Source organism: Crocuta crocuta, unplaced genomic scaffold, assembly GCF_008692635.1.
Source record: "Crocuta crocuta isolate KB4526 unplaced genomic scaffold, BGI_CrCroc_1.0 scaffold108, whole genome shotgun sequence".
Lineage (NCBI taxonomy): Eukaryota > Metazoa > Chordata > Mammalia > Carnivora > Hyaenidae > Crocuta > Crocuta crocuta.
Window position 1 is genome coordinate 9,622,715 of NW_027532825.1, and position 25,413 is coordinate 9,648,127.

The window sequence follows — 25,413 nt, forward strand, 5'->3', positions numbered from 1 at the left end:
CTTACACTCTCTCTCTTTCTCACTCGCTCACTCGCTCAAAAATAAACAAACAAAAACACCAAAAAAAGCCCCCTGAAATTGAGATCTCTGTATTCAGGTTTTTCCTCTACAGTGGTGCTCTTCTAATCCATTCTTGATTCTTCTTATAATGGTTTTGTTCAAGCTGAAACAAATAATATGCTTTCCTATTAAATATGTTATTAAAGAAAGGCAAATGAGCAACTGATATCTGGGATTTTGTTTCTAAAATCCTACAAGCTTCCGCTTACAGAGGGAAGTTGTGAACGCTCCTTGGAGCAGAGATGGTGTAGTGGAATGAGCAGTGTTCAGAGTCTATTTTGATAATGAGGATTATTACGAAACCAGACTCATTTGGTGTAGGAAACAATATTTGGCACTTTGGTAAGTTCTTTAGATACATTAACAAGTCCAGGATTTGGCCCTGATTATTGCTTCAGTTTTACAGAGGAAGAAACGGACTTTGAGTGTTTAGGTACCTACCTGGCCCGGCTCACCCGCAGGTAAATGGATTTGAATCCCGCAGTCTGACTCCAGAGCCTGCTCTTCTCCTCTGTAGTTATGCTGTCTCCGACTTCACTGTGACCTCTTTAATTTTATTCCAGACTCTTCCTCCGTGTACCTTTGTAGAATTGGACAAGATTAAGAAAAAACTCCCTTGGAGCTCCTGCCTGTGTATAAAATGATATTTTGGGTGATATTACAGATTTTGGCTTGTTCAGCTAGGTGGAAAAACATACCAATTTCAGAATCTTTGAACGTTGCTTTCTTTTCTGGGGAATAGAGAATTGTCATGTTAATTTACAGCTAACATTAATAATTATAATAAATTCCTGTTTGGTCGTAAAATAAATATTGTTAGTTATTAGGAAAACAATAATTATCAGCATTTATAAGATATTTATTAAGTAAATGTTAGCTATAAGTTATGTCCCCTTTGGAAAGTCCATCCATCTTTGTGTGCAGACATTTAGCTCCAGGAGTGTTCATTGAAACTTTGTTTATAATATAAAAATTTGGAAACAGGCTAAATATCCAGAAAGGAATTGTATTATCTTTATAATTGATAAGAGCTTTTTACAAAAATGTCATTTAGAGCAGAGGCTGGCAAGCCTTTTCTGTAAAGGTCTAGATAGTAAATATTTAAAGCTTTGCAGACAAAGAGGCAGAACTGAGGATCTTATATAGGCAGGTGACCATATAAATATGTAAAAACCTGCTCGAAAGCTAGATAAAACCAGGCATCTGGCTAGATGGGCTGGTTGTAGTTTGCTGATTCCTGATCTAGAGTATACTCCGGTTTTTCTCCACCCTCCAAAATCCACAGGTAAACGTAGAAAAAAAGATCACGAGACCAAGTTGTCATTGGATCATGTGATTCTTATTTTATTAACTCATTATTTGCCTTGATTTTGTAAAGTTTTGCAAATATGCATCACTTATGTACTTAGCAAAACGATACAATTTTTAAAAATTTATTTTTATTTTTATTTTTAAATTTTTTAAAATGTTTTATTTTTGAGAGAGAGAGAGAGAGAGAGACAGTGTGAGCGGGGACGGGGGGTGGTCAGAGAGAGAGGGAGACACAGAATCCGGAACAGGCTTCAGGCTCTGAGCTGGCTGTCAGCACAGAGCCCTGTGTGGGGCTTGAACCCATGAACTGTGAGATCATGACCTGAACTGCAGTCGGACGCTTAACCGACTGAGCCACCCATGTGCACCTATAATTACCTTTTTTTTTTTTTTAACAAAACACGTTAACCTCTGCACATATTCTTAATTGTCTTTTGCGTCCACGTTACAGAACTTTTGGGTTGCATAGCAGTGGGACTCAAGTTGAAACTGTGTGTCCTTCCTTCCTTACCTCACCTCACACTCAAACCAGGGAGTTAGGGGGAGAGCTTCGGTTTGTTTCTTGCTCTTTATTTCATCCATTTTACTTAAGGCAAAAGTTGTTCTTAACTCCAGTATACATTTTTTTTTGAAGTTTTTTTTTTATGTAATTTATTGTCAAGTTAGCTAACATACAGTGTATACAGTGTGCTCTTGTCCATCAACTTGCGGATGGATAAAGAAGATGTGATTACATACATACAATGGAATATTACTTGGCAATGAAAAGGAACTAAACTTTGCCATTTGCAAAACGTGGATGGAAGTGGAGTGAGTATATTACGCTAAGTGAAATAAGTTGGTCAGAGAAAGACAGATATCCTATATTTTCACTCATATCTGAAGATTTTTTTTAAAGTTTTTAATTTTGAGATAAGTGGAGAATCACATGCAGTTAGAAGAAATAATAGAGAGATTCTCTATACCCTTCACCCAGTTCCCAAAACGTAAAATCTTGCATAACTCTGGTGCAGTGTCACAGCCAAGAAATCAATATTGGTAACAATCCAGGGACTGGATTCCTATTTCACAAGTTTTACATGCAGTCATTTGTGCGTATGTGCATACATGTGTTAGTTCTGTGCACTTCTTTTTTTAAAATATTTTTAAAAATATTTATTTTGAGAGAGAGCATGTGAGCGGGGGAGGGGCAGAGAGAGAGAGAGAGAGAGAGAGAGAGCATCCCAAGCAGGCTCCATGCTGTCAGTGCAGAGCCTGACATGGGGCTCGATCCCTCGAACCGTGAGATCATGACCTGAGCCGAAATTAAGAGTCGGATGCTTAACCCACTGAGCCACTCAGGCGTCCAGTTCTGTGTACTTCTGTCACATGTGAAGAGTCATGTGACCCCCTCTGCAGTGAAGAGGCAGAGCCGTCCACCACAAGGTTCCCTTCTACAATTATGGCCGCTCCTTCCCTATCTCGCCCTCAGCACTGTCTCTTCTCTCTCCATAATTTTTGTCATTTCAAGCACATTATATGAACTGAACCACACAGTGGGTAATGCTTTCAGATTGACTTTTTTCCACTCTGCCAATTTGTCTTTGAATTGGCGTGGTTTGATCATTCACATTTAAGGTAATTATTGATACATTAGGACTTAGGTCGGCCATCTGCTTTCTGATTCCTCTGCTTTTCATTTCTCTTGTTTCTCGTTTCTTCCCTGTGAGTTAACTGAAACTTAAAGATTCCAGCTTAAAATTTATTCATAGTTCTTTTATTTGAGTGTGTTACTTTGTATGGTTTTCTTAATGTTGCTCTAGGTATTAAAAGAGGCATGTATAACATCAGTCTGCTGGTACCACTCCTGGTCAAGTATGAAAACCTTACCTGCGTTTACACCTGTCTCCTGTCTCCACTTGTAAACACAACTGTCTTAAATATTTACATTCATTGAGCACCGTGTCAGAGAGTTGGTATTAAACTTTTTGCTTCAACTATCAAATATGATCTTAAAAACCTTCAACAAGAAGGGTAATTTACTATGTCTACCCCGAGTTTTACCCATTCCTGTGTTTATTTCAAAGTTCTAAGCTTTTGGGGCACCTGCGTGGCTCAGTGAGTTAAGCATCTGACTTCGGCTCAGGCCATGATCTCACAGTTCATGGGTTCGAGTCCCGCATCAGGCTTTGTGCTGACAGCTCAGAGCCTGGAGCTGCTTCAGACCTTCTGCCCCCCTTTCTCTGCCCCTCCCCTGGTTGTGCTCTCTCCCTCAGAAATAAACATTTAAAAAAAAAAAGTTCTAAGACTTCTATTATCTTCTATCTTCTGCTTCTTTCTATTTAGAAAACTTTAGCCATTCTTTAGGCTTTCATTTTTGAGGGATATTGTCACCGAAATAGAATATTTGTGGTTGGTGGCTCTTTTCTTTCAGAACTTGAAAACTGCTCTGCTACTGCCTATGGCTTCTGTCATTCAACTGACAGACATGTTCTCGTTGCTTCTTTCCCTGGCTGCCTTCAAGGGGTGTGTGTGTGTGTGTCTGTGTGTCTGCCTAAGTTTCCAGAAGTTTAATTATGATGCCTCTTGGTGTGGCTTTCTTTGATTTGTCTTAGTTGGAGTTTGTTCAGCTTCTTGAATCTGTAGGGTTATATCTTTGACCAAATTTGGAAAGTTTTCAGCCGTTATTTCTTTGACTACTTTTTCAGCCCCACTCTGTTTTCTTCTGGGATTTGTACTTGTAATTTCCTGTGTACCATGTATCTTGCTGAGTGCTCTGTATGGAGTATTGCCTTCATGTGACCCATAATCTTCTCAGGTGCTGTAGTAGGCAGGAGAGGTCGGCTGTGCTACAGTAACACACGGCTCCAAAATGTTAACAGCTGAACACAACACAGATTTGCTTCTGAGGAGAATCCGTGGTGCAGGGAGAGGAAGTTGGGGCATCAACAACACAGAAGTATCCGCATCTTCCACAGGGTCTTGCCTATTCATGGACCAGAAACGATGTGCCATCAAGTACTTGGTCACAGAGCTGGAACCTGACGTGGGTCTCCTGGGTACAGAGATATAATTTCTTAGACCCGGCTTCCTCCGAGTATAGGTTCTTGGGGTATTATTTATTTAGAGGTATATTCCTCCTTTTCTTCAAAGTTTAGTGTGCTATAGAACTTTGCAGCAGGAGCATCAGGCTGTTAGCCTAACATTTCAAGATGAAACTTGCACGGCGAAGAGAGAAATAACAAGGGAAACGGTGTCAGGCTAAAGAGGGGTGGCCAGGAAGGAGAAGAGCTGCGGGGACAGTAGGAAGTCCGCTTTGTACCCTGTGAGGGTTCCATGACCTTCTGTTATTTGTGAAGGCAACTCAGTGCCTATAGTGTTTTCCTTTGAGGTGAAGATTGCCGTCAATGACCTTAGCCCTCGCCCAGGCCGCTGTATAAAAACAGAGCGCTAATGTGTGTCACCGCGTCTTTATTTTTGCCACCATTATTAATAAACAGGCCTCCTGATCAGAGGCCCGTTCATACCTGGCTTAGTTCTTGCGGTTATCCCGGCCAGGATGCCTGGAATGTGTTCGATATATTAATTTTAATAAGCCAGGTGGGCTGACAAGTAGCCGAACCTATTTAAAATAAACCTACAGGGGCGCCTGGGTGGCTTAGTCGGTTAAGCGTCCGACTTTCGCTTAGGTCATGATCTCGCGGTTCGTGGGTTCGGGCCCCGCATCGGGCTCTGTGCTGACTGCCAGCTCAGAGCCTGGAGCCTGTTTCAGTCTGTGACTCCCTCTCTCTCTGACCCTCCCCTGCTCACGCTGTCTCTCTCTCCTGGAAATAAATAAAACATTAAAAAAAATTTTTAAAAAATAAAATAAATAAAATAAAATAAACCTACAATGCAATATGCTGAATGAGAAATTAATATTAAAATACAGTTTACCTTCTGGATGCATCAGCCTCAAGGACTGTTCCTTTCAGTTTTGTTAGAATGAAAACCAGTTGTGAGAAATCAGGAGGGAGCTCTTTTAAGTGGGAAAACGCATCACACAAAAATAATTTATTTATCTTACCTACTGGGTAGAACATTGTGAATCATTTATCGAAACTTAAATTGGTTCTTTACATGTATTAATTTTAATAAACAAATTTAGAGCAACTAGTAACTGAAATGGTAATGCACCTTGTTACGAGACTGATTGCTGAGGAAAATGGAGCACAGGCTTATAATATATCCTTCCCAGCAGCCTTTGGATCAAAAATTTGCGCTTTCATTTAATGAGCTATTAATATTAACAGGTTCTGCTGATTATTGCATCACTCATGCATCACTCAGGCATGGGTAAACATTCTCTTTGAAGCATATATTATAAAAATTATATGTTTGGAAACTTAAGTAGAAACTTTCTGGATGCACGTACAAGTTTGTGAACCTGTATTTCTACCGATTGTTGGGATTGAAAAGGTGAACACGACTCCAGTGTGATATATCTTTGAACAGAGCTTATAGTTTCACTACCTCGGAGAGAAGCTAGTCAGTCCACGATGGACTGATCGATCATTTTACTTATTGGGCAGATATTTATGGAGTACTTTTGTTTTCTGGGTGCTATGCCGGAGGCTGGGTCCGGGGGTCCCTGAAGGATGGACGGTGTCGGTGAGGGAGGGATGAGAGAGCCCCAAGAATCTTTCTGGTCACCAGGCAGGCATCTCTGCTCTGACCGGGGCTCAACTTTATTTTATAATTAAGTGTCTGGGGGACGGCACAGAAGTGGCATTTGCCTTAGACAATGATTTCTGATGACAGACTTCTTTGATATGTAAGAATTTCCCAGAACACAGATTTGTAGAAGACTCATGTGGAACCTGTATCAATAGTGATTGAGGTAGGGGATTCAGATGCTTATCCTATGGGGAAGGGAGGTATCGTTAGCATACAAGACAATGTTTTTAGCATAAAAAAGGCAAAGTTAGTTCTTTGTGAGCAGGGGTCAATAGCCTGTTTTTTTTAAGGGGAATTATTAAGAAAAACAGGTTTTTCAGGAAACACAAATGTTTGCTCCCATAATCACAAAAGAAGAAGTTCCTACCATAGGTTCCTTCACAAGGTGCAATCAGTATATCAAGGCCAGAATAAGTCACTCCGAATACCAATCAACAAGGTGCCTTGGGGTTCAGTACTCTAAGCAGAAACAACTGGGTGGGGGTAGATATCTGTCGCTGTCTGACGGTAAGAGTCCCTACAGCTTACCTTAACCTCACAAGGAGTTCTTTCTCAACCTGTGAGTTCAGAAACCACTCCCAACAGTGCTAGGATACAGCAATATTTGATGAAGGAGGCAGACAGTAACCCAAAACTTACATAGTAGGTAGTAACAAATGTTGTGGATAAAAATAACCTTCAATTAAGGGACTGTGGTGCTGTTTTTTTCCTGGGTGTCAGGGAGGGCTTTTCAAATAAGATGACATTTGAGTAAATATTTGGCAGAAAGATCTTGTAGGGAAAGGAAGAGCAAACAATACTTTGAAGAAGGCTCATGCTAGATGTCTTTGAGGATATGAGAACAGCTGGAGCTGAGTGTTAGGAAATGAGGATTTTGGTTTTTCCTGTAAGATGGGAAGCCATTGGAAGGTATTGTTTTTGCAAGAGTGCCCCAGATGCTGTTTGAACAAAATCTTGGGGAGAGTGAGTAGGCAGCATGCTACAAGACCAAATAGGAGGCTTTGGCAGGACTCTAGCTAGAGAGTGGTAAGGGACTTTGGGGTTTTTTTGAAGTAGAGCCAGTAGATTTCTTGACGAGGACATTGGGGTGTGAGTGAAAGAGGAATCAAAAGTGAGCAACCAGAAAGGTGGAGTTGTCAACTGAGATGGGTAAGGTGTGGGTGGTGGGATAGATCAGAAGTTCCATTTTGGCTGTTTTAAGCTGGAAATGTCAGTTAGGATCCAAGTGGAAATGCCAAGTAGGTAGTTAAAGAAGACTAGCGCAGGTCTGGGCTGGAGATGAGAAGCTCTGAGTCAGCATTTTAGATGGTGTTTAAAACCATGAGACTGGGTGAGATCATTTAGGGCCTGAGGTCGGATAAATGAGAAGCCTGATGCCTGGATCTGCAGGCTACTACCGCATTTTTGAGATCTGCTAGATGAAGGGAAATCAGCAAAGGGCACTGAGAAGGAGTAGCCAGTGAGGTAGGAAGAAAGCCAGATGAGATCGATGTTCGAGGGAGGAATGCATCGCAGGAGGAAGCACGGCCAGCTGTGCCCAGTGGCCGTGGAGGGGGTTAGCAAGAGGAGCTCAGATTCATCCTTGAAACTGCAAAGGCGAGGCCATTGGCATCCATATCGAAGCAGTCATGGTGACTCCAGCAGTGGAATGGGCTCAGGAGAAATTGGGTTGGCACAATGTCTTTGGTGCTCTCAGAAGTTCTTGTACTGTGAGTCACAAAATGGTGACATCTAGAATGCTCATTGGGGACATACTTGTTGTGTGACTGTTAATGGAGCTGGTGTGTAGTTAGCGCTTTGCCAGCGTGAGAAGGCGAGCATTAAGCATGCTACTGCTTTATCCACCTCTGTGCCAGGCGTGAGGGCGGGGCCCCTGCCGCGAGGGTCTCGTGAGCAGAGCTGCTTGCCGATGAATAGATGCAGGTATTCCATGAATCCTCACAACAATTATATGAACCTGGCATTACGTTCTTTTTTTGGAGATCATGAAACCAGAGCTTTGAGAGATCCCTTTGTGAAAAACAGGCATGCCAAGGACCTTCTGACAGGCTGAGAACTGTTTTAGCCCACGCTGCATCCTCAGAAGGATCGTGATTTAATTTAGGGATAAGTAAGTGAGAACTGCCTTTTAACTTTGGGTTTGGCTTGGGGCACCCAGCTCCACAGCCCACTCTCATATGTATCCTCTCTCAGTGATAGAATAATGGGAGGCAAAATCATGGTCCCCCAAAGGTGTCTATTCTTTTTTTTTTAATGTTTATTTAATTTTGAGAGAGAGAGCGCGCGTGCATTAAGAGGGGAGGGGCAGAGAGAGAGGGAGACACAGAATCCGAAGCAGGCTCGAGGCCCCGAGCTGTCAGCCCAGAGACCGATGCGGGGCTCGAACTCACACACTATAAGATCGTGACCTGAGCTGAAGTCGGTCCCCCAACCGGCTGAGCCACCCAGGCGCCCCAAGATGTCTCTGTTCTACTCGCTGGAATCTGCGAATGGGTTACACGGCGAGAGAAATTAAGGTTGCCAGTGGAACCTCGGCTGACTGTAAAATAGCGAGCTTGTTCTGGACGATCCGGGCGGGACCGGTGTCGTCTCAAGAGTCCCTGCAAGCGGATGAGGGGGTCGCGGAGGCCAGAGTGGTAGGATGTGGGAAGCACTCGCGTGGCTTTGCAGGCGCAGGAAGCAGGAGGCCCACAGCCAAGGAGTGCGGGTGGCCTCCAGAAGCTAGAACGGGTAAGGAAACAGATTCTCCCCGAGAGCCCGCAGAGGAATGCAGCCCTTCCGGCATCGTGATTTTCGCCCAGTGGTAGCTGCACTGGAGTGTAAGGTGACAGATCTGTGTTGTTCCAGGCCGCTGAGTGCGATCATTTGTTACAGCAGCCGTAAGAAACCAACAGTGAATCCTGTGATTGGATGATCTTACCCCCTTAGCACTTTGCATTTAACACAGAAAATGGTTGTGATGAAATCGCTGTTACTGTCAGGAGCTGTGTTTATAAAAACATATGTGTCTCTTTTGATTTCGCCCAAGAATGTTGTTTAAATAATAATCACAGTTGACAATGAGGGCCTGATTCTACCCTGTCCGGACTTGAAAACATCCCTTTCACGGAAGACTCAGAAAGTGCCATAACAAATCTAATTTCTAAAAACCGTAGGTTTCTTTTTATCCACGAGCTTCTTCAGTTTTAGTGCAGCCATTTTGAAATCTCCAGATTCACAGGCGTCCCTGTGAACGTAATTCTTTCTTTGAGAGTATGATCACCCTCTCCGAAGACCTGAGTGAATGAAACAAACCCCTTAAAATAGCATTCGAAGGAGGAGAGTGGGGAAAACTTGGATAAAGCTTGAGGTTTCAGTCTTTTGTTATCATTTCCATCGATCACTGGGCGCTTTTGACATATCTGGCCTGCGCTGGTTAGGAGTGCTGCCGACACCGACTCCATCTTGTTCGCAACCTGGCACCAATTTAGGTCTAACTAGCACACACCCTCAGGCACACGGTGGTGCCGCTTTAGATCACTACCAGGTGATCTCACTACCGCATCGCTGGCTCTGTAAACACTGTGGGCGGAGGGTGCGTGCGGAGGGTGCAGGGGAAGGAGGAGAACAGCTTCGTGGCGCTCTGGGTCCCCTGTCCGCCCACCCGCCCCTGTTGGTAAGTCACCCTGGGTACAGTCTGTGTGCGTGCTCTGGAGTGGCTTCCTTCGCTTCTTTGGTATTAAAGTGCCGTCTGAGTCTGGAGGATACTTACTTCTCTACCCTCGAATGGACTAGCCGACTCTGGTGTTTACAGGCCTCTAATAGAGACCGTAGCTTCCCCCCTTCTTTTCCTAATAATATTCACACTAGGATGTGTTCAAAGACATTGTTTTAATTCTGTGGCAAAATCAAAAGTAATGTATGTTCATTTTCTGAAATACTATAAAATAGGTAAAAAGAGGTAATTACATCTGGAGATTTTTTTTCTCCCTTCTCCCATCCTTTTAAAAAAGTTTTATTTTTATTTTTTAAATGTTTATTTTTGAGAGCGAGTGAGAGAGAGAGCGCAAGGGAGGGGCAGGTGGGGGGGAGACAGAATCCCAAGCGGGTTCTGCACTGTCAGCACAGAGCCCGACTCGGGGCTCAAACTCATGAACCCTGAGATCATGACCTTGATCTGAAATCAAGAGTCGGACGCTTAATGGACTGAGCCACCCAAGCGCCCATCCTTTTTATTTTTTTTCAATGACATTTGTGAACTTTACCAAAATTTTCTTCTTACTTCTCATTAGTTTTCATCTCTCTCCCAGCATACCCTAGATTTTTCTTTTTTCTTTTTGAACACTTCCTTGGAAAGTATGGTTCAGGGTAGAATTTCTGCCCTGAGGCTTCTGAGTCCTGGTGCAGGGCCCTGTAGGCAGCTCTGGAGGAAGCAGTGCCGGGAGAGGTAGTCTCCACTTGATAGGGGGAGGGATTGGAGACCAAGAGGGAAAGCCCCAGGCCAGGGTAAAGCCATTGCTGTCCATTTCTCCCGTGAATGGGGTCGCCAAACCTCAGGGGGGCTGCCTTGGGGAGAGGCGAGCGCTAGGTCTCAACAGCTCCCCCTTCTGGAGGACTTGGGTTGCCTCCAGAGTTTCTCACTTGGCGATGTGAAGTTCTGGAATCCCTGTTATAGTGTCTTCGGGGCTGATTTTGGAGGGAGAGGTCTGCAGCCCAGGCAAGCTGTCTGTCTCGGCAGGATTGGGGTTTTGTAGAGAAACAGTACCAATAGCATCAGAAAGAGCGAATATCCGAGAGACACCAGTGGGATCTGAAAGGAAGAGATTCCTTAGGAGGAACTGGCTCGTGGGCTTATGGAGCTAGCAAGTGCCCAGTCTGCAGGCAGGGTCCGCCAGCTGGAGACCCAGCCGAGCCTCAGCACCAGGGAAGAGCCCATGTTCCAGTTCAGATTCGAATTCAGGGGAAAAAGCTGCCCAGTTTGAAGGCAATTTGGTAGAAAGAACTCTACTACTTGAGAGGGTTGGCCTTTTTTTTTTTTTTTTAATTTATTTACTTGGTTTCAGGAGCAGAACCCAGTGATTCGTCACTTACACGTAACAGCCAGCACTCATCCCATGAACGGCCTCCGTAATGCCCATCCCCCATTTACCCCCCTTCCCTCCAGCAACCCTCACTTTGTTCTCGGTATTTAGGATTCTCTTATGGTTTGCCTCCCTCTCTGTTTTTATCTTCTTTTTCCTTCCCTTCCCATATGCTCATCTGTTGTTTCTTGAGTTCCGCATGAGTGAGATTGTATTTGTCTCTGTGACTTACTTCACTTAGAATAATGTGCTCCAGTTCCATCCACGTTGTTGCAAATGGCAGGGTTTCATTCTTTTGAACGTTGAGTAATACTCCATTGTGTGTGTGTGTGTGTGTGTGTATCCTTCTGTTCATCAGTCCATGAACATTCGGGCTCTTTCCATAATTTGGCTTTTGTCGATAGAGCTGCTATAAACATTGGGCGCATGTATCCCTTGCACCTAGTAGTGCAGTTGCTGGGTCGTAGGGTAATTCAATTTTTCACTTTTTGAGGAAACTCCATACAGTTTTCCAGAGTGGCTGCACCGGTTTGCATTCCCACCAGCAGTACAAAAGTGTTCCCCCTTCTCTGCATCCTCACCGACATCTGGTGTTGCCTGAGTTGTTCACGTTAGCCATTCTGACAGGTGTGAGGTGGTACCTCAGTGTGGCTTTGATTTGTATTTCCCTGATGAGGAGGGATGCTGAGCATCGTTTCCTGTGTCTGTTGGCCATCTGGCTGTCTTCCCTGGAAAAGTGTCTACTCCTGTCTTCTGCCCTTCTCTTCAGTGGGTTATTTGTTTTTTGGGTGTTGAGTTTGAGAAGTTCTTTACAGATTTTGGATATTAACCCTTTATCTGGTATGCCATTTGCAAATATCTTTTCCTATTCCCATCGTTGCCTTTGAGTTTTGTTGTTTCCTTTGCTGTACAGAAGCTTTTATTTTGATGAGGCCCCAATAGTGCATTTTTGCTTTTATTTCCCTTGCCTCTGGAGACAGGTCTCGTAAGAAGTTGCTGTGGCCTGCAAGAAATTTTAAGGGGGACTCTCTGAGTGGAGGGTTGGGGCCGGGGGAGACCAAAGCAGCAAAGACTACAAAGGACCAGAGAGCATCACCAAAAACACCAAACTACAGATAACACAGTGGCACTAAATTCACATATTTCAGTAATCACTCTGAATGTAAAGACAAAATGCCGCAGTCAAAGGACCTAGGCTATCAGAATGAATAGAGAATATCCATCTATATGCTGCCTCCAAGAGACACGTTTTAGGTGTAAAGACACCTGCAGATTGAAGTGAGGAGATGGAAAAAACCATCTCTCATGCCAGTGGAGGTCAAAGAAAGCTGGAGTAGCCATACTTCTATCAGCCTTTTTGTACTATTCAGGCCTTCGACTGATTGGACGAGGCCCACCCACATTGGGAAACACAGTCTACTTTAATCAGTCTACCAGTTTAAATGTTAATCTCATCCAAAAAGCTCCCTCACAGAAAACACCCAGAATAATGATTGATCAAACATCTGGGCATTTCATGGCCCAGTCAGGTTGATACAAAATTAATTATCACAAGCCTTAAGTTTTTTCCCCCCCATACGGTTGTATCATCTTTAAGATTATCCAACAATAGTATATTTTTCATTTCCTTGTCTTTGACCTTGACAAAAAGTTCTAAATCAGTTTTGAAAAATAATGATAAAAGACATCTGTGAGTTTCCTGGTGCTTTTCATTAAGTGAAGTGTCACTTGGCTTTGATTTCAAATAATCGTTCTCTGCTCTTCAAGAAAGAAACCTTTTTATTTACTGAAAGCTTTTTTTTCCCACCCCTCGAAGAATCAGAAATGAGTGTTGAACTTTATAAATGTTATTTCAGTGTCTGTCAGTGGACTCCTACAGTTTTTTCTTCTTTGGCCTATTAAATGATGAAGTCAGATTGCTTAATATCCAGCCTCTGCATTTCTGTGATATCTGATCTTAAAAGTATTCTATTAATATATGCTGGTTTAATTTGTCATCTTCTATTTGGAAGTTTTACATTTAAATTCTCCCAGGAGATGACCGAACTGTTTTATCCCCTGCGATGCACTCTTTGGGAGTTTTGGTATCACGGTTATGCCACCTTTTCAGAATGAATTGGAAAGTTTTATTTCCCTGTTATAAGACAGTTTAAATAACTTAGGCATTTTCTTTTCTTAACTTTATTTTTGAGAGGTAGAGGTGGCTGGGGAGAGCACGAGTGGGGAGGGGCAGAGAGAATCCCAAGCAGCCTCTGCGCTGCCAGTGCAGTGCCAGATGCAGGGCTCAAACTCGCGTCCTGGGAGATCATGACCTGCGCCGAAATCAAGAGTTGGACACTCAACCGACTGAGGCCCCCCAGGCGCCCCATAACTTCGGCAATTTCTGTTTGAGCGAGGGTTTTCAGTAGAACATGCTGAAACAGTCTAGGCCAGACCTCCTTCTGCGGGTAGTACTGAGATGACTTCTTTCTTCGGTTTGCTCTGTGGCTATCTTATTCTGTTTGTCTTTAAAAAGCACCAGCCCTTGGGCTTATTAAGATTTAGGTTTCTGGTTTACGAATGCATTCTTAACTTTACCGTTCTGAGTGTTCTCTGGTTCCCTGCAGTGCCCCCCGCCCCCCTTCCAGCATTCTCTTGGTGCTCTAGTGCTTATGGCTGGGGCTTGGTAGCGCCCTGCCGTGTGTTAGGGGCTTTTGGTCTCCGCTGGTAGGAGAGAGCGGTAGGCAGATGGTGGCCAGGGCTGAAAGTGCACGCCTGGGGAATCAGCCGGCCGAGGCTGAAGACCGACCCTCCTCCTGGAGACAACCGCCCCTAAGGCGTGGGGCGGGCCTCTGTTTTCTGGAGGGCGTCCCGCTCTAGGTCCTGGGCACCCGGCTGGGGTGAGAGGGGTTGGTAGGAAAGCTAAAGCATCCTTCTACTTTTGTTCAGAGTACGTCTTCATGAAACACATCAAGATGTGTCATAACCTCACAGTTCATTTTCAGCATTTGCATCAGTTTCTCCTTGATTCTGATAACACTTTGTCTTAATTGTTATTACTGTTGTAGGTTTTTCAGTTCTTTCTTCTTGGAAATGGTTGAGAAGCTGTCAGATTCTGGTGGGGAGTTGGGGGCGGGGGGCTGGCAGGGTGCTTCTCTGCATCAGTTATGCAGTGTGCAATTGAAAGATGTTTGGGTGGTATTTAATCTTCTCTAAAACCTAAAAGCTCAGGAACTGTAGCATTTTCCTTTCCCATATAACAAACGTATATCTTATAAATGTAAATTTTTCATGAACATTGTTTTAGTTGGTAAGGTTTCTGTCTGCTGTTGCAGTTAGAAGATGATGGGGCTTCGTGTCTGTACGTTTCTCTGTAATTCTAATTTCTACCGCAGAAGAGCCACTAGCTTCCCTCTGTCCAGTGCCTCCACCTCCAGCCTCCCTCCCCCCGCTCCCCCCGTGTCTGTATGGTGACACATAGTTTAGACGATCTCTCTAGTTCCTTTTGGCTGATAGCTTATGATTTGGATTTTCCTGTGCGGAAATCTAAATGAGAAGGTTGTAGAAAAGCTCCTTACTGAACTCGGTCTGCTGGTACTGCGTACTTTTGTTTTCGCTGGTCTTTATTAGGTACCCACAGTTTTGTTAGGTGACGTTCGGAACAATGAAAAGGCATAAACCCTGCTTCTCAGGATCTTGTGATCACCAAGGGATATTGGGAAGAAAGGAAAAGAGGGTTACGTTGGCTTCAGTGGCGGAAATTGTCCACCTGAATGGCACACCTTGAAGACTGGTGAGGTTATTCCATATGGCTGGAAGGAAATGAAAAGCTTATTTGCTTTTTTCATTTCTCCCCTCTCCTCTATATATTCTTATCGCTTTCCCAATATAAAATAAATGATGGGAGTTGATCCTGTTTATGGTATACGGCTTAGGGCTTGGGAACCTTCACCTTCTGTTTTTTTCCCTCCTTGAATTGAACATGAAATTCCGACGCTACAGGGCAAAGGAGAGACCAGGGCTTATGAAGACCGCATATCTTGTGAATCTTAAGTAGAGCGCTTCAATTATTAGAGGCTCAACTTCTTCTCACCTCCGTACTCTGTGTTTCCGTAGGGAAAGCAGCTTTGAGAGATCAGAATCTGAGTTCAGTAGACATCAAGTTCTGAAGAGGATGTTGAACAATGGCTTTAAAAATAGCATTTATTTCTATAATAAATGTACTATATGTCTATCTTAGATAATATAGAAAATACGGGCAATAGCTCACAATAGTGATTATTTGCTATTGTCGGTAGTGGTCACATCAACTCTGTGATGTGGGTCCGGCTATCATTCTCTCACTCTGCAGATGAAAAAAAAAATGAAGCTTGAGAAGGTTACTGTTTTGATGCTTATTCTTCTGATTTTTTCCCCCCATATAAGCTTCTTTAATTTGGATAATGCAGGGGCGCCAGGGTGGCTCAGTCAGTTAGTGTCTAACTTGATTTTGGCTCAGGTTGTGATCTCACACTCATGAGATTGAGCCCCACATCAGTCTCTGCACTATCAGCGCAGAACCTGCTTGGGATTCTCTCTCTTCCTCTCTCTGCCCACCTCCTTTCAAAATAAATAAAAAAAACATTAAAAAATTGGGGTCATGCAACGCACATTTTACATGTGCTTTTTCAATTAATCAGACATTTTGAGAACACTTCCCTTGTTGTTAAATAGTCTTTGAAAACAGATGTTAGTGCTTCTATAGCATGTAATCTTATGAAACGTATTTAACCCAGAGTTTCTTGACCTTGACACTGTTGGCATTTTGGGCTGGATAATGTTTTTTTCTGGGAGACTGTCTTGCACATTGTAGGATGTTTAGCTTCTCCCCACTAGATGCTAGCAGGCTTTCTCCCCCTCGGCATGACAACAAAAGGTCTCCAGCCATTGTCAAGTAAATGTCTCGGGGCAATAAAATTACCCTTGGCCTAAGAACCTCTTATTTAACCATATGTATTTTATGTTTTTGAAAACACATGGGTATGAATAGACTCCTCGTGAATTCTCTATATGAAAAAGTAGACCCATGTCATCGAGATTACATTTATCAGCTCTAATTTCATCTACTTTCTTTGGTTCATATATTTTCAGGAATAGCAATATTGCTTGAAAGTCAACATTTAACAACATTATTTGCATTCGTATAAGAATGTAATTGCTAATCTGTCACCAGTCTGATGGAAAGGCATCCTGGGAGCATTGACCACAGTTGTTTTATTGTAGATGAATTCCATTATCTCCGTGTCACTTTCTTAAAAAGTTTGGTCATTGAGGCAGCTATAATACCTTGTGTTATTAATGGAAGCCAGGAGTTACTTTTTCAGCTTGTTTATGCAGTTTTCTTGATACGTTTTGACATTTAAGGATACATAAAGCCGTCTTTTCTACCAGTCCTCTTTTTGTGTAAGGAAAATTATTTTCTGTAATACAACTCTACAGCCTCCAATAATTTATAGATGCACTTGCCCTTTTAAGGAAGTAGCATTTGTTTGGTGGGAAGGGGATGTGGGCAAGACAAAGCTACTTGGAATCAGTAGTGCTTGGTTAATTATGAATCTTCTGTTGGGGGTCTTTAGGCAGTTTTTTCTCATCCTACATCTGTTTTTTCAGGAAAAGTTCAAGATTGGCATGAGGCATTTGGAGATCCCCTGTAAAGTGCATGTCTATGCCTGTGTTTACTGATAACATTATAGTTTCAAATAGATGTATTTGCACAATAATGTATAATTCTTGACTTTGTTGATAATACCCTGTTGTAGTGACTAGGTCTGCTTCTTAAAAATTTGTTAGTTATGGGGTGCCGGGGTGGCTCGGGTAAGCATCCGACTCTTGATTTCAGCTCAGGTCGTGATCTCTCGGCTTGTGGGTTCCAGCCCCACGCTGGGCTCTGTGCTGACTGTGCGGCGCCTGCTTGGGACCCTCTCTCTGCCCCACCCTGCTTGCTCACTCTCTCAAAATAAAGTATCTTAAAAATTCATGTTTCTGAGGCTAATTTGTTTTGACCGACTTACAGTATAGTTTCAATTATGCTTAAAAATTTTATTTGTATTTGGCGCAACTGTTTTATTTTTCTTTTCCCTCTACCTTCTCTATTAAATAGCGACCGCAAAGATTTTAGTGTACCATGGGACTTCCTTCAAAGTGAATCACTTGTCAGCATTCAAGAGTCTCTCATGGTTTGCTGACAAAAACTGAGGACTGATGGATGTGGGGGGAGGGGGGGATGGGCATGGAGGAGGACACTTGTGGGGATGAGCACTGAGTGTTATGTGGAAACTAATTTGACAATAAACTATTAAAAAAAAAAAAAGTGAATCACTTGTAAGGAAAGAACACTTTAAAATACAGGTTTTCTAAAATTCAAATGTTCTGATACTAGATTTCAATAGCTTTTTTTTTTTTTTTTACATCAACATGTAAAGGTGACTGGCCAGTTTTGAATATTTTAGTTCCCCTTAAGCTAATTAGAATTCTAGAGAGAATGTTCTAGGTTTGTTTTTGTTTTTTTTTATACCTTCATACCCCCGTGGTTGATTATTCATTTGTTTCTTGTTAACACTCCATTTTTACTGCTGACGTTCAAACTGCATTTTTTTTGGCTTTATTTTTAAACAATGACTTTTTTTTTCTTTTTTATTTTTTTAGGATGGTAGTGTCCCTATTGTATCTAGCTTTAAAGCATTGATTGGATATTTACTAAAAGATTTGCCCCTTGTCAGCTGCAGTGGTGACGTGAAGCCACGTAAACAGTTCATCTTATCACAGTTTCTGAATGTTCAGCTGAATATTCTGTGGGACAGAGGCCATCTCTGTAGAGTGAGGTGGTGATTTGTCAGGGAGCACTCTCCCCGTGGCATTTTCCACTAGCTTAACTTGGGTCTTAGAAGACATTTCCCCTCTCCCTTTCAGAATTTCTCATATTTAATGTTGAGGGGGCGGGGGCGGCGGGGGAGAAACCGAACAGAAAAAAACCCGCTGCATTTTAATAATGAAATCGTATCCAGAAATTTTAAGTTCTCTATTAATAGTAACAAAAATGGAACGATCTTTCTGTTTACTCACTGCATACATGTGACACACATTTTTTTGAGAGTACAATTCAAGTCATCCCCTGGGCTTAACCGTGGTATATAAAATGTACTGATGTGTGAAAGATCCGGAAAAGTTAAAACAGGATGAAAAGTTGGTTCTAAACACCAAAAAAAGTTTTTCTTGCACATGAATTTTAAATTATCAGGTGAAAAGTGCAGTATTTCATGTGGCTATACATATCCAAGTTAGGTGACAAGATTTCTGCCATGCAAATTTACCCTACAATGTTAGGAACAAATAACCAAACAGTTTTCTCAGGTGGAAATCTTTAATTTCCTTAATTTGTTATCAGCAAAAGCCATTCTTTTGCTTCTAAGTTCCCACTCCGTAGGAATGATTGTGATATGAAATTTGTTTTCAGATAGTGTTCTAGAATCCTATAGGGTGGTTTAAAGGACTTGCCTTTAATTAAAAGTGCTATACACTTAGTGAAAATCCATGTTAGTTGAGGAATTGATTCTTGTGAAAGGAAAGCCGCAAATTTTTCTTGTATGGGTAAATGTCACTCTGTTCATGTCTTCACTTCGCTGCAAGTCAAGACTTGTACTATTCCACTAGGTTGTCATAGAAACGCACTTAACTGTCATCTCCACTCCGACTGTTGATGGTTTTATTTGTAGGTTTGCAAGATTATTAAAATTTAACAAAAATTATTGATCTGCCTTTTATTAGCACTGAGTTGTTTTCCATGGAAATTAAAACTGCATGAAAGCCTTTTTTTTCTGCTTAAAAATGCTTAAAGGTGAAACTATTAAATCTGCTTGATTTTGAGAAAATTATTTAAAATGTGATCTATAGTCTGCAGCAGAATAAGCTCCATGAATCGTACTTTTGAATCACTTTCCATTTTCTTTGTTTACAGCAAGCAGAAAAAAAAGTTAAAAAGCAGGCAAAAGGTGAATTTTTAACATAAGGTACCTGTCAGAAAAGTGTGCAGTGCTACCTCAAGTGCCTAATATTGGAGTTTTCGTTTTTATTTATGGTTTTTGAAGCCTAGCATGAATGCTTCAGTGAGCTGTGTTGGAAAAGCATTTATTTTTGTATATTTATGTGAGAGAAATTATTTAGTTTTCACTTAGAAATAAGACAGGCAAGCCTTATTTACAGTAACTTTATCTAATGGCCCGTGGATGAGTGCTTTCATGCAAAACAGTCAAGAGGCTAGAATTAACTTTTCACGTTGGATGCACATTTGATGTCTGGACTTGAGCAACATGTGGCATCTTATTATAAAGACTAGCGTTCAGGATTCAATTTGTATTTAACACATTTACTCCAGAAGGCACACATCATCTTTGCCACATTTAATGTTAACTTTGTAATGATTTCTGTTTCTTGCTTGTAGGTACAAGAGTCGAAGTGTGTCTTTGTTGCTTTTTGTAATTTTCCTTTTTATAAATTTTTTTTGACTTTGTTAATTAACCCTTATAACAACAGGTCAGTTTTAACATACAGCAGCTCCTTGGGTTGACTTTCATCAGTTATTTTTTTATTTTTACTTGAAAAAAAAATTTTTTTTTCTTTTTAGAGCGAGAGTGCACGCAGGGGAGAAGGGCAGAGGGAGGGAGAGAGCAGGAGAGAGAATCTTAAGTAGGCTCCGTATTTAGCACAGAGTCTGGTGCAAGGCTCAATCCCACAACCCTGGGATCATGAGCCAAGCTAAAATCGAGTCGGATGCTCAATCAGATTAGCCACCCAGGTGCTGCTTGTCAGTTACCTTTTTAAAGAGTACGGGTCTTAGATAGCCATGCATATTCTACTTCCTCTCTCTGCTGCTATTCTTAAAGTCATTCTTGGAATGTTAGTAGTGGGTATGTCATCTTTGGTTTTTCATACTCTTACTAAATACACAACTAATAGCTTATATATACTTGGAAGAAACTTTGACTGCTCATCAGAGACCTGGAATACTGATTTTTTTAAAACCAGATTTATTGCTTTTAAATTTTTATTACTTCTGTAGCTAGCCTGCAGGATAGCCCCCTGCTGCACCTCAGCTATTATTCCTGCCCTTGTGACCCCCCCCCCCCCCCCCCCCACTCCGNTGTTTCTCTTGGATCACTCGCTGTGGGAGAAGACCCTTTCCATGACCTGAGGACCCTCAAGCAGCATTAAGGAAAATGCTTCACAGAAGTGAGGAACCGAAGCCTCCTGCCAACAAGCAGCATCGACTTGACAACCAAGTGAGCCGTTGTGCAAGCAGATACTCTAAGCCCGGTCCTGCCTCCTGCCAGATGATTGCGGCCTCAGCTCCCATCTTGCCTGCGACCCCACGAGAGACCTTGAGTCTGAACCACCCAGCTGAGCCAGTCCTGTATTGCTTACCCACAGAAGTATTAAACATTAGGGTGCCTGGGTGGCTTAGTCAGTTAAGCGTCCGACTTTCGCTTGGGTCATGATCTCGCGGTTCGTGGGTTCGAGCCCCGCGTCGGGCTCTGTGCTGACTGCCAGCTCGGAGCCTGGAGCCTGTTTCAGTCTGTGACTCCCTCTCTCTCTGACCCTCCCCTGCTTGCGCTGTCTCTCTCTCTCTCTCCTAGAAATAAATAAAAACATAAAAAAATTTAAAAAAAAAAAAAGTATTAAACATTAAAAATTTTTTTAATTAATTTTGAGAGAGAGAGCATGTGAATCCCAAGCAGGCTCCATGCTCAGCACAGAGCCCAATGTGGAGCTTGATCCCCCGACCCCAGGAACATGACTTGGGCCAAAATTAAGAGTTGGAGGCTTAACCAACTGAGCCACCCAGTCACCCCTAAATTAATATTTAAATAGTTCAAATGTTTTTGTTTTAAGTCAGTAAATTTTGGCATAATGGGTTATGCAGCAATAGATGACTAATGCACCTGCTAAGTGTTTTTAAACATTTCCTATTGATCACATAGGTCATAGTTAGTTATTTGTAGGCATAGGGGTTGTGGAGGCTTCTGTTATGATTTGTAGCATTTTGATAGGGGATTGGGTAGTGTATTACACAAGTCATTGACTGTAGGGCACTCATGACTATCTGAATTTCGGCTCTGTGTATGTGCTTGGTGAGATTAAAATTTCTGATCATAATTTAGTGCTGAAAATCTGTAAAATGGAGTAATTATACTTAACTCTACAGTGTTGTTGTTTTTTTAAGTCAAGATGAGCTATCTGATGTTAATTAAGTCTGTCACATGACGCTTGATGAATGTCACCCTTCCCGTGTGACCGTGCGGTTCTGTGCGCTAGAGGGAAAGACCGCTCTTGCCGTTTGAGTTTGCATCGCTTCCTGGGACGTCATAACCTTCAACAGGCCAGCACTTCCCTTTCTATAAGTCATTTTCCTTTTCCTTACTTTTTCTTTTTACTAGGACGTGCCTCGGCGTGATTTTCTCCATGTTTCTCCTGCTTGGGATTACAGAGCCCCTTGACTTTGTGGGCTGGTGGCTGTCAGTTTTAGGAGATTCTCAGTTGTTGCCTCTTTAAATATTGCTCTTGCCCCTCCCCCCACCTCGTGTTCCTTATTTGTCTGGGACTGTGATGGAAAGTTTAGCCCTTTTCCCTGTGTTGCGCATATCTCCAATTCTTCCTCTGTATTTTTCATCCATTTTTCTACTCTGGCTTCCCTTTGGAGATTTATTTGACCTGTTTTACACTTCACGAATCCTGGCCTCAGCTTTGCTAATCTTCCAGTAAGCCCTCTGTTACATTCTTGGTTTCAGTTTTAAAATTTCCCTTTGATTCTTTTTTTACAGATTATAATTCCCTTTGAAAATTTGTATCTCTTCATCTCTCTTCTCCATCGTCTTTTATTGACCATACTAATGATAGTAGAGCCCTTTCTGATGGCTCCCGGTCACCTGTTGGGTCTACTTTTATGGTCTTTTCTCTCCCTTGAGTTTTAGTCACTTGAGTTTTAGTCACTGCCACTCATGTGGCATACCTGGTGATTTTTTTAAAATTGATTTTTTTTGTTGTTATTTTTTATTCTCAGTATTGTGAGTGAAAATGGTAGAGGCCCCAGTAGTTTTATACTCCAAAGAGAAGTTTTCTTTTTCCCAGGAGTCCCCGTGTCTTTATTGAACAGATCGGTTGGGGGTTATGTATCTTCTGTATCTTCCAGTCAGCGGTAGAACAGAGTCAGAGACACATTGAAGCTTGGGAAGCTACTTTTTCATGTCCTCTGGGGACCTGGCGTTCCAGTTAGCCTGTGCTGTTCATCAGGACCTCATTTGTTGCTAATTCCTAGATTCCAGTTCTTATTTTCTAAGCACATCAAGGCAGCTGCTTTGCATTTTTGAGACTTTCTGTTTAGCTTTGTAGCTTTGGAGATTGGCAGTTGTCTCATGGGGAAGAGTGGCTGTGTAACTGGCTCCCTTCTCTGCCCCTCTCCTCCCCTGGGATCTTAGCCCCTCAAGCCTCCTGTTCTGTTACTTGAGTCGTACAAGTACCAGAAGATGTGCAGCCTTTCCTACCCTCAGCAGTGGCCTTCTTCCAAGGCAGAGCTTGGGTTCTCAGCCTCTTGTCCTGCACCCAGAACTGGTTAATACCTAGGAAGAATGGCTGGAGATCGCTAGCTCACCTGGCCATGGTTTCTCCACCATCTTGGAATCTTGGCCCTTCTAGGCTGCTTCAGCTGCCCTTTAATTGATGCCTTTGACTCGTGCTGTGTATTTCACTAAGCCTTTCTAGAGGCATAGAGGTGGGAGCATGGATGTGCCTCAAGTTACCCAAATGTTAGCTGGAAAGTGAAGACTATACAATTGCAGTACTTTTGAAGGGAATGTCCATGAGTCGGTTATTTTCACGAACTTTTGTTTGGCCAGCTTTATTCCGTCACAGTTACTGACCCGTGCACATTTTATAGTTTCTCATTACATGTTGACACAGTAAAATAACATCTTTTCCTGAGTCCTTATAATAATTTTCATAATTCTCCTTGATTTAATTCAGAGCCATGATAGTCCCTATAGATTCCTAACTTTGCTCCATAACTGTGAGGACCAAGGATATCTTCTGATGTATCAACAGGTTGAACATACAAAGTGAGTGATAATACATACAAAATGATTAAGAAATTTTTAACACATTAAAATTTTTTTAATGCATTAGATTTATTTAGATGAAAGTAAACAGAACATTTTCTAACAAACATAAATGATGGGCTGTCAGTGTTTATAACTATTAAAATATTTTTATTTGTATGAATACATTTTGTACATACAATTTCCAGTTTCCTTTGTTTTTTCTTGTAATTATATATATTTTTTGTAATTATATTTTTTCCTAACTAAAAGTAGATATTCCCAAATCCAGCAAAGATATTTATAGTGTTAAAATATGAAATCCACATCTCTGGAGGTTTAACGTATTCCTGTCTCCCTGCTCTGAGTGTTTTGTGTCCATGACCTCAAACTGACCAGTATTTTGCCCACACATCTTTTATTGGCATATATGGAAATAGGTTTTTTTTTTTTAAGTTTATATTTATTTGGGAAGGCAGAGAAAGACCGTGTGAGTGGGGGAAGGGCAGAGAGACAGGGAGAGAGAGACTCCCAAACAGGCTCTACACTGTCAGCTCAGAACCCGATACAGAGCTCAAACTCACAAAACCACAAGTTCATGACCTGAGCTGAAACCAAGAGTCGGACGCTTAACTGACTGAGCCACCCAGGTGTCCCTGGATAGTTTTATATTTAATATGCCAAAGGTGATGACTGTTGACAGTACGTATATATGCTCCTGTTCTCAACTTTTGAAAGTATTCTGCTGGTGAAGTTGTAAAACTTGATATACCCAATTGGAAAAATGGAAACCTGAAGCTCTAATTTTTTTTTTTTTGAGAGAGAGCACAAGCCAGGTGAGGGGAAGAGAAGAAGAGACAAAATCCCAAGCAGAGCTTGAACTCCTAAACTGAGAGCATGACCTGAGCCAAGATCAAGAGTCCGGTCAACCGAGTGAGCCAATGGGGCGCTCCGAAATATGAAGCTCTTAACCCTTACCTATATTTGTAGTTATTGACGATCATTGAGGACGCCATCTCTGGTCCCCTTTTGAGAAATGTGTTTTGAGTCTATTTCACATCTGTGATGGCTGTTATTTTCTCTGCTTTTTGTGTAGGAAGAAGAAAGCGAGGAGGAGCCCAAACTGAAGTATGAAAGGCTTTCCAATGGGGTAACTGAGATCCTTCAGAAGGATGCGGCCGGCTGCATGACTGTCCATGACAAGGTAAGGTAGTGCTCGCAGAGGAGTCTTCTCGAGATCCCTTCTGTCGTGAAGTTTGTGTATCCTCTGGACTCCTGGTGCTTTTTGTGGTGGCTTTTCCCAGTAATTGTGTCTCCCTCTCTCGGTCCCTTTCTTCTTCCTCTCCAACAGGAAAATGAAAATGACAGCCAAAAACATGATACATATGTACACACACACACACACATACACACACACACTGCAAGGGTGTATCCAGTAGAATTTAGATCGATGTGAAAGATGTCTAGCAAGTAGTTCTAGGCAGCTCTATCACTTTAAATTCCTCAGGCCATAAGTAGTAGAGTTCCAGAAGACTGGAAATTCCGTAACACTCCGTGCTTTCATGGCGGCAGAAGACCTTGCATTGGCGGTGTTAGGAATCATTGGAGAGGCCCCAAATGATTACTTACATATTTTATGGATTAATACGTTCCCTTCTGGGCTCTGCCGTACCAAAGCCTTCACCAGCCTTGTGAGTTCAGGCTAAGTACCATACAGCACCCTTCACCTATTATTGGGCCCAGACAGAATGTGTTCTGAGCGGAGTATTGGAGGCCGGGCGGTTTGAGCCACTGCCCTCTTCTTCCCTGTGGGCCTCCAAGAGTGAGGCAGATTCCCCAGGTCTGACCCACCTCCTGGCTTTAACCGGAATCGCCAGTAGTGTTTCCTCATCCTCCTACCTTTTTTTTTTTTTTAATGTTTTATTCCTGAAGCTCACAGAGGGGGAGGGGCAAAGAGAGCGGGGGGGGGGGGGCAGAGGATCTGAAGCGGGCTCTGTGCCAACAGCAGAGAGCCCAGTGTGGGGCTCAGACCCCTGAACTGAGATGACCTGAGCGGAAGTCACACGCTCAACAGACTGAGCCCCCAGGCGCCCCACACCCTCCCTTTTACTTCAGGTTTCATCCCGCTGTTAATAGAACCCTTGTTCTCGCTTGGGGCACCTCTCACTCGGCTGTCCCACCGTCTC

At 42.5% G+C, this 25,413-nt stretch overlaps 1 protein-coding gene across 1 annotated transcript in view; it reads left to right on the top strand.

The window, feature by feature from the left end:
* VPS41 (VPS41 subunit of HOPS complex) overlaps nucleotides 1–25,413 on the top strand; it is a 184,738-nt gene that overhangs the window by 19,977 nt on the left and 139,348 nt on the right. The window contains exon 3 of the mRNA XM_077781123.1: nucleotides 24,324–24,431. Within this exon, the coding sequence (XP_077637249.1) occupies nucleotides 24,324–24,431 (108 nt within the window). The remainder of the gene's footprint in view (nucleotides 1–24,323; nucleotides 24,432–25,413) is intronic.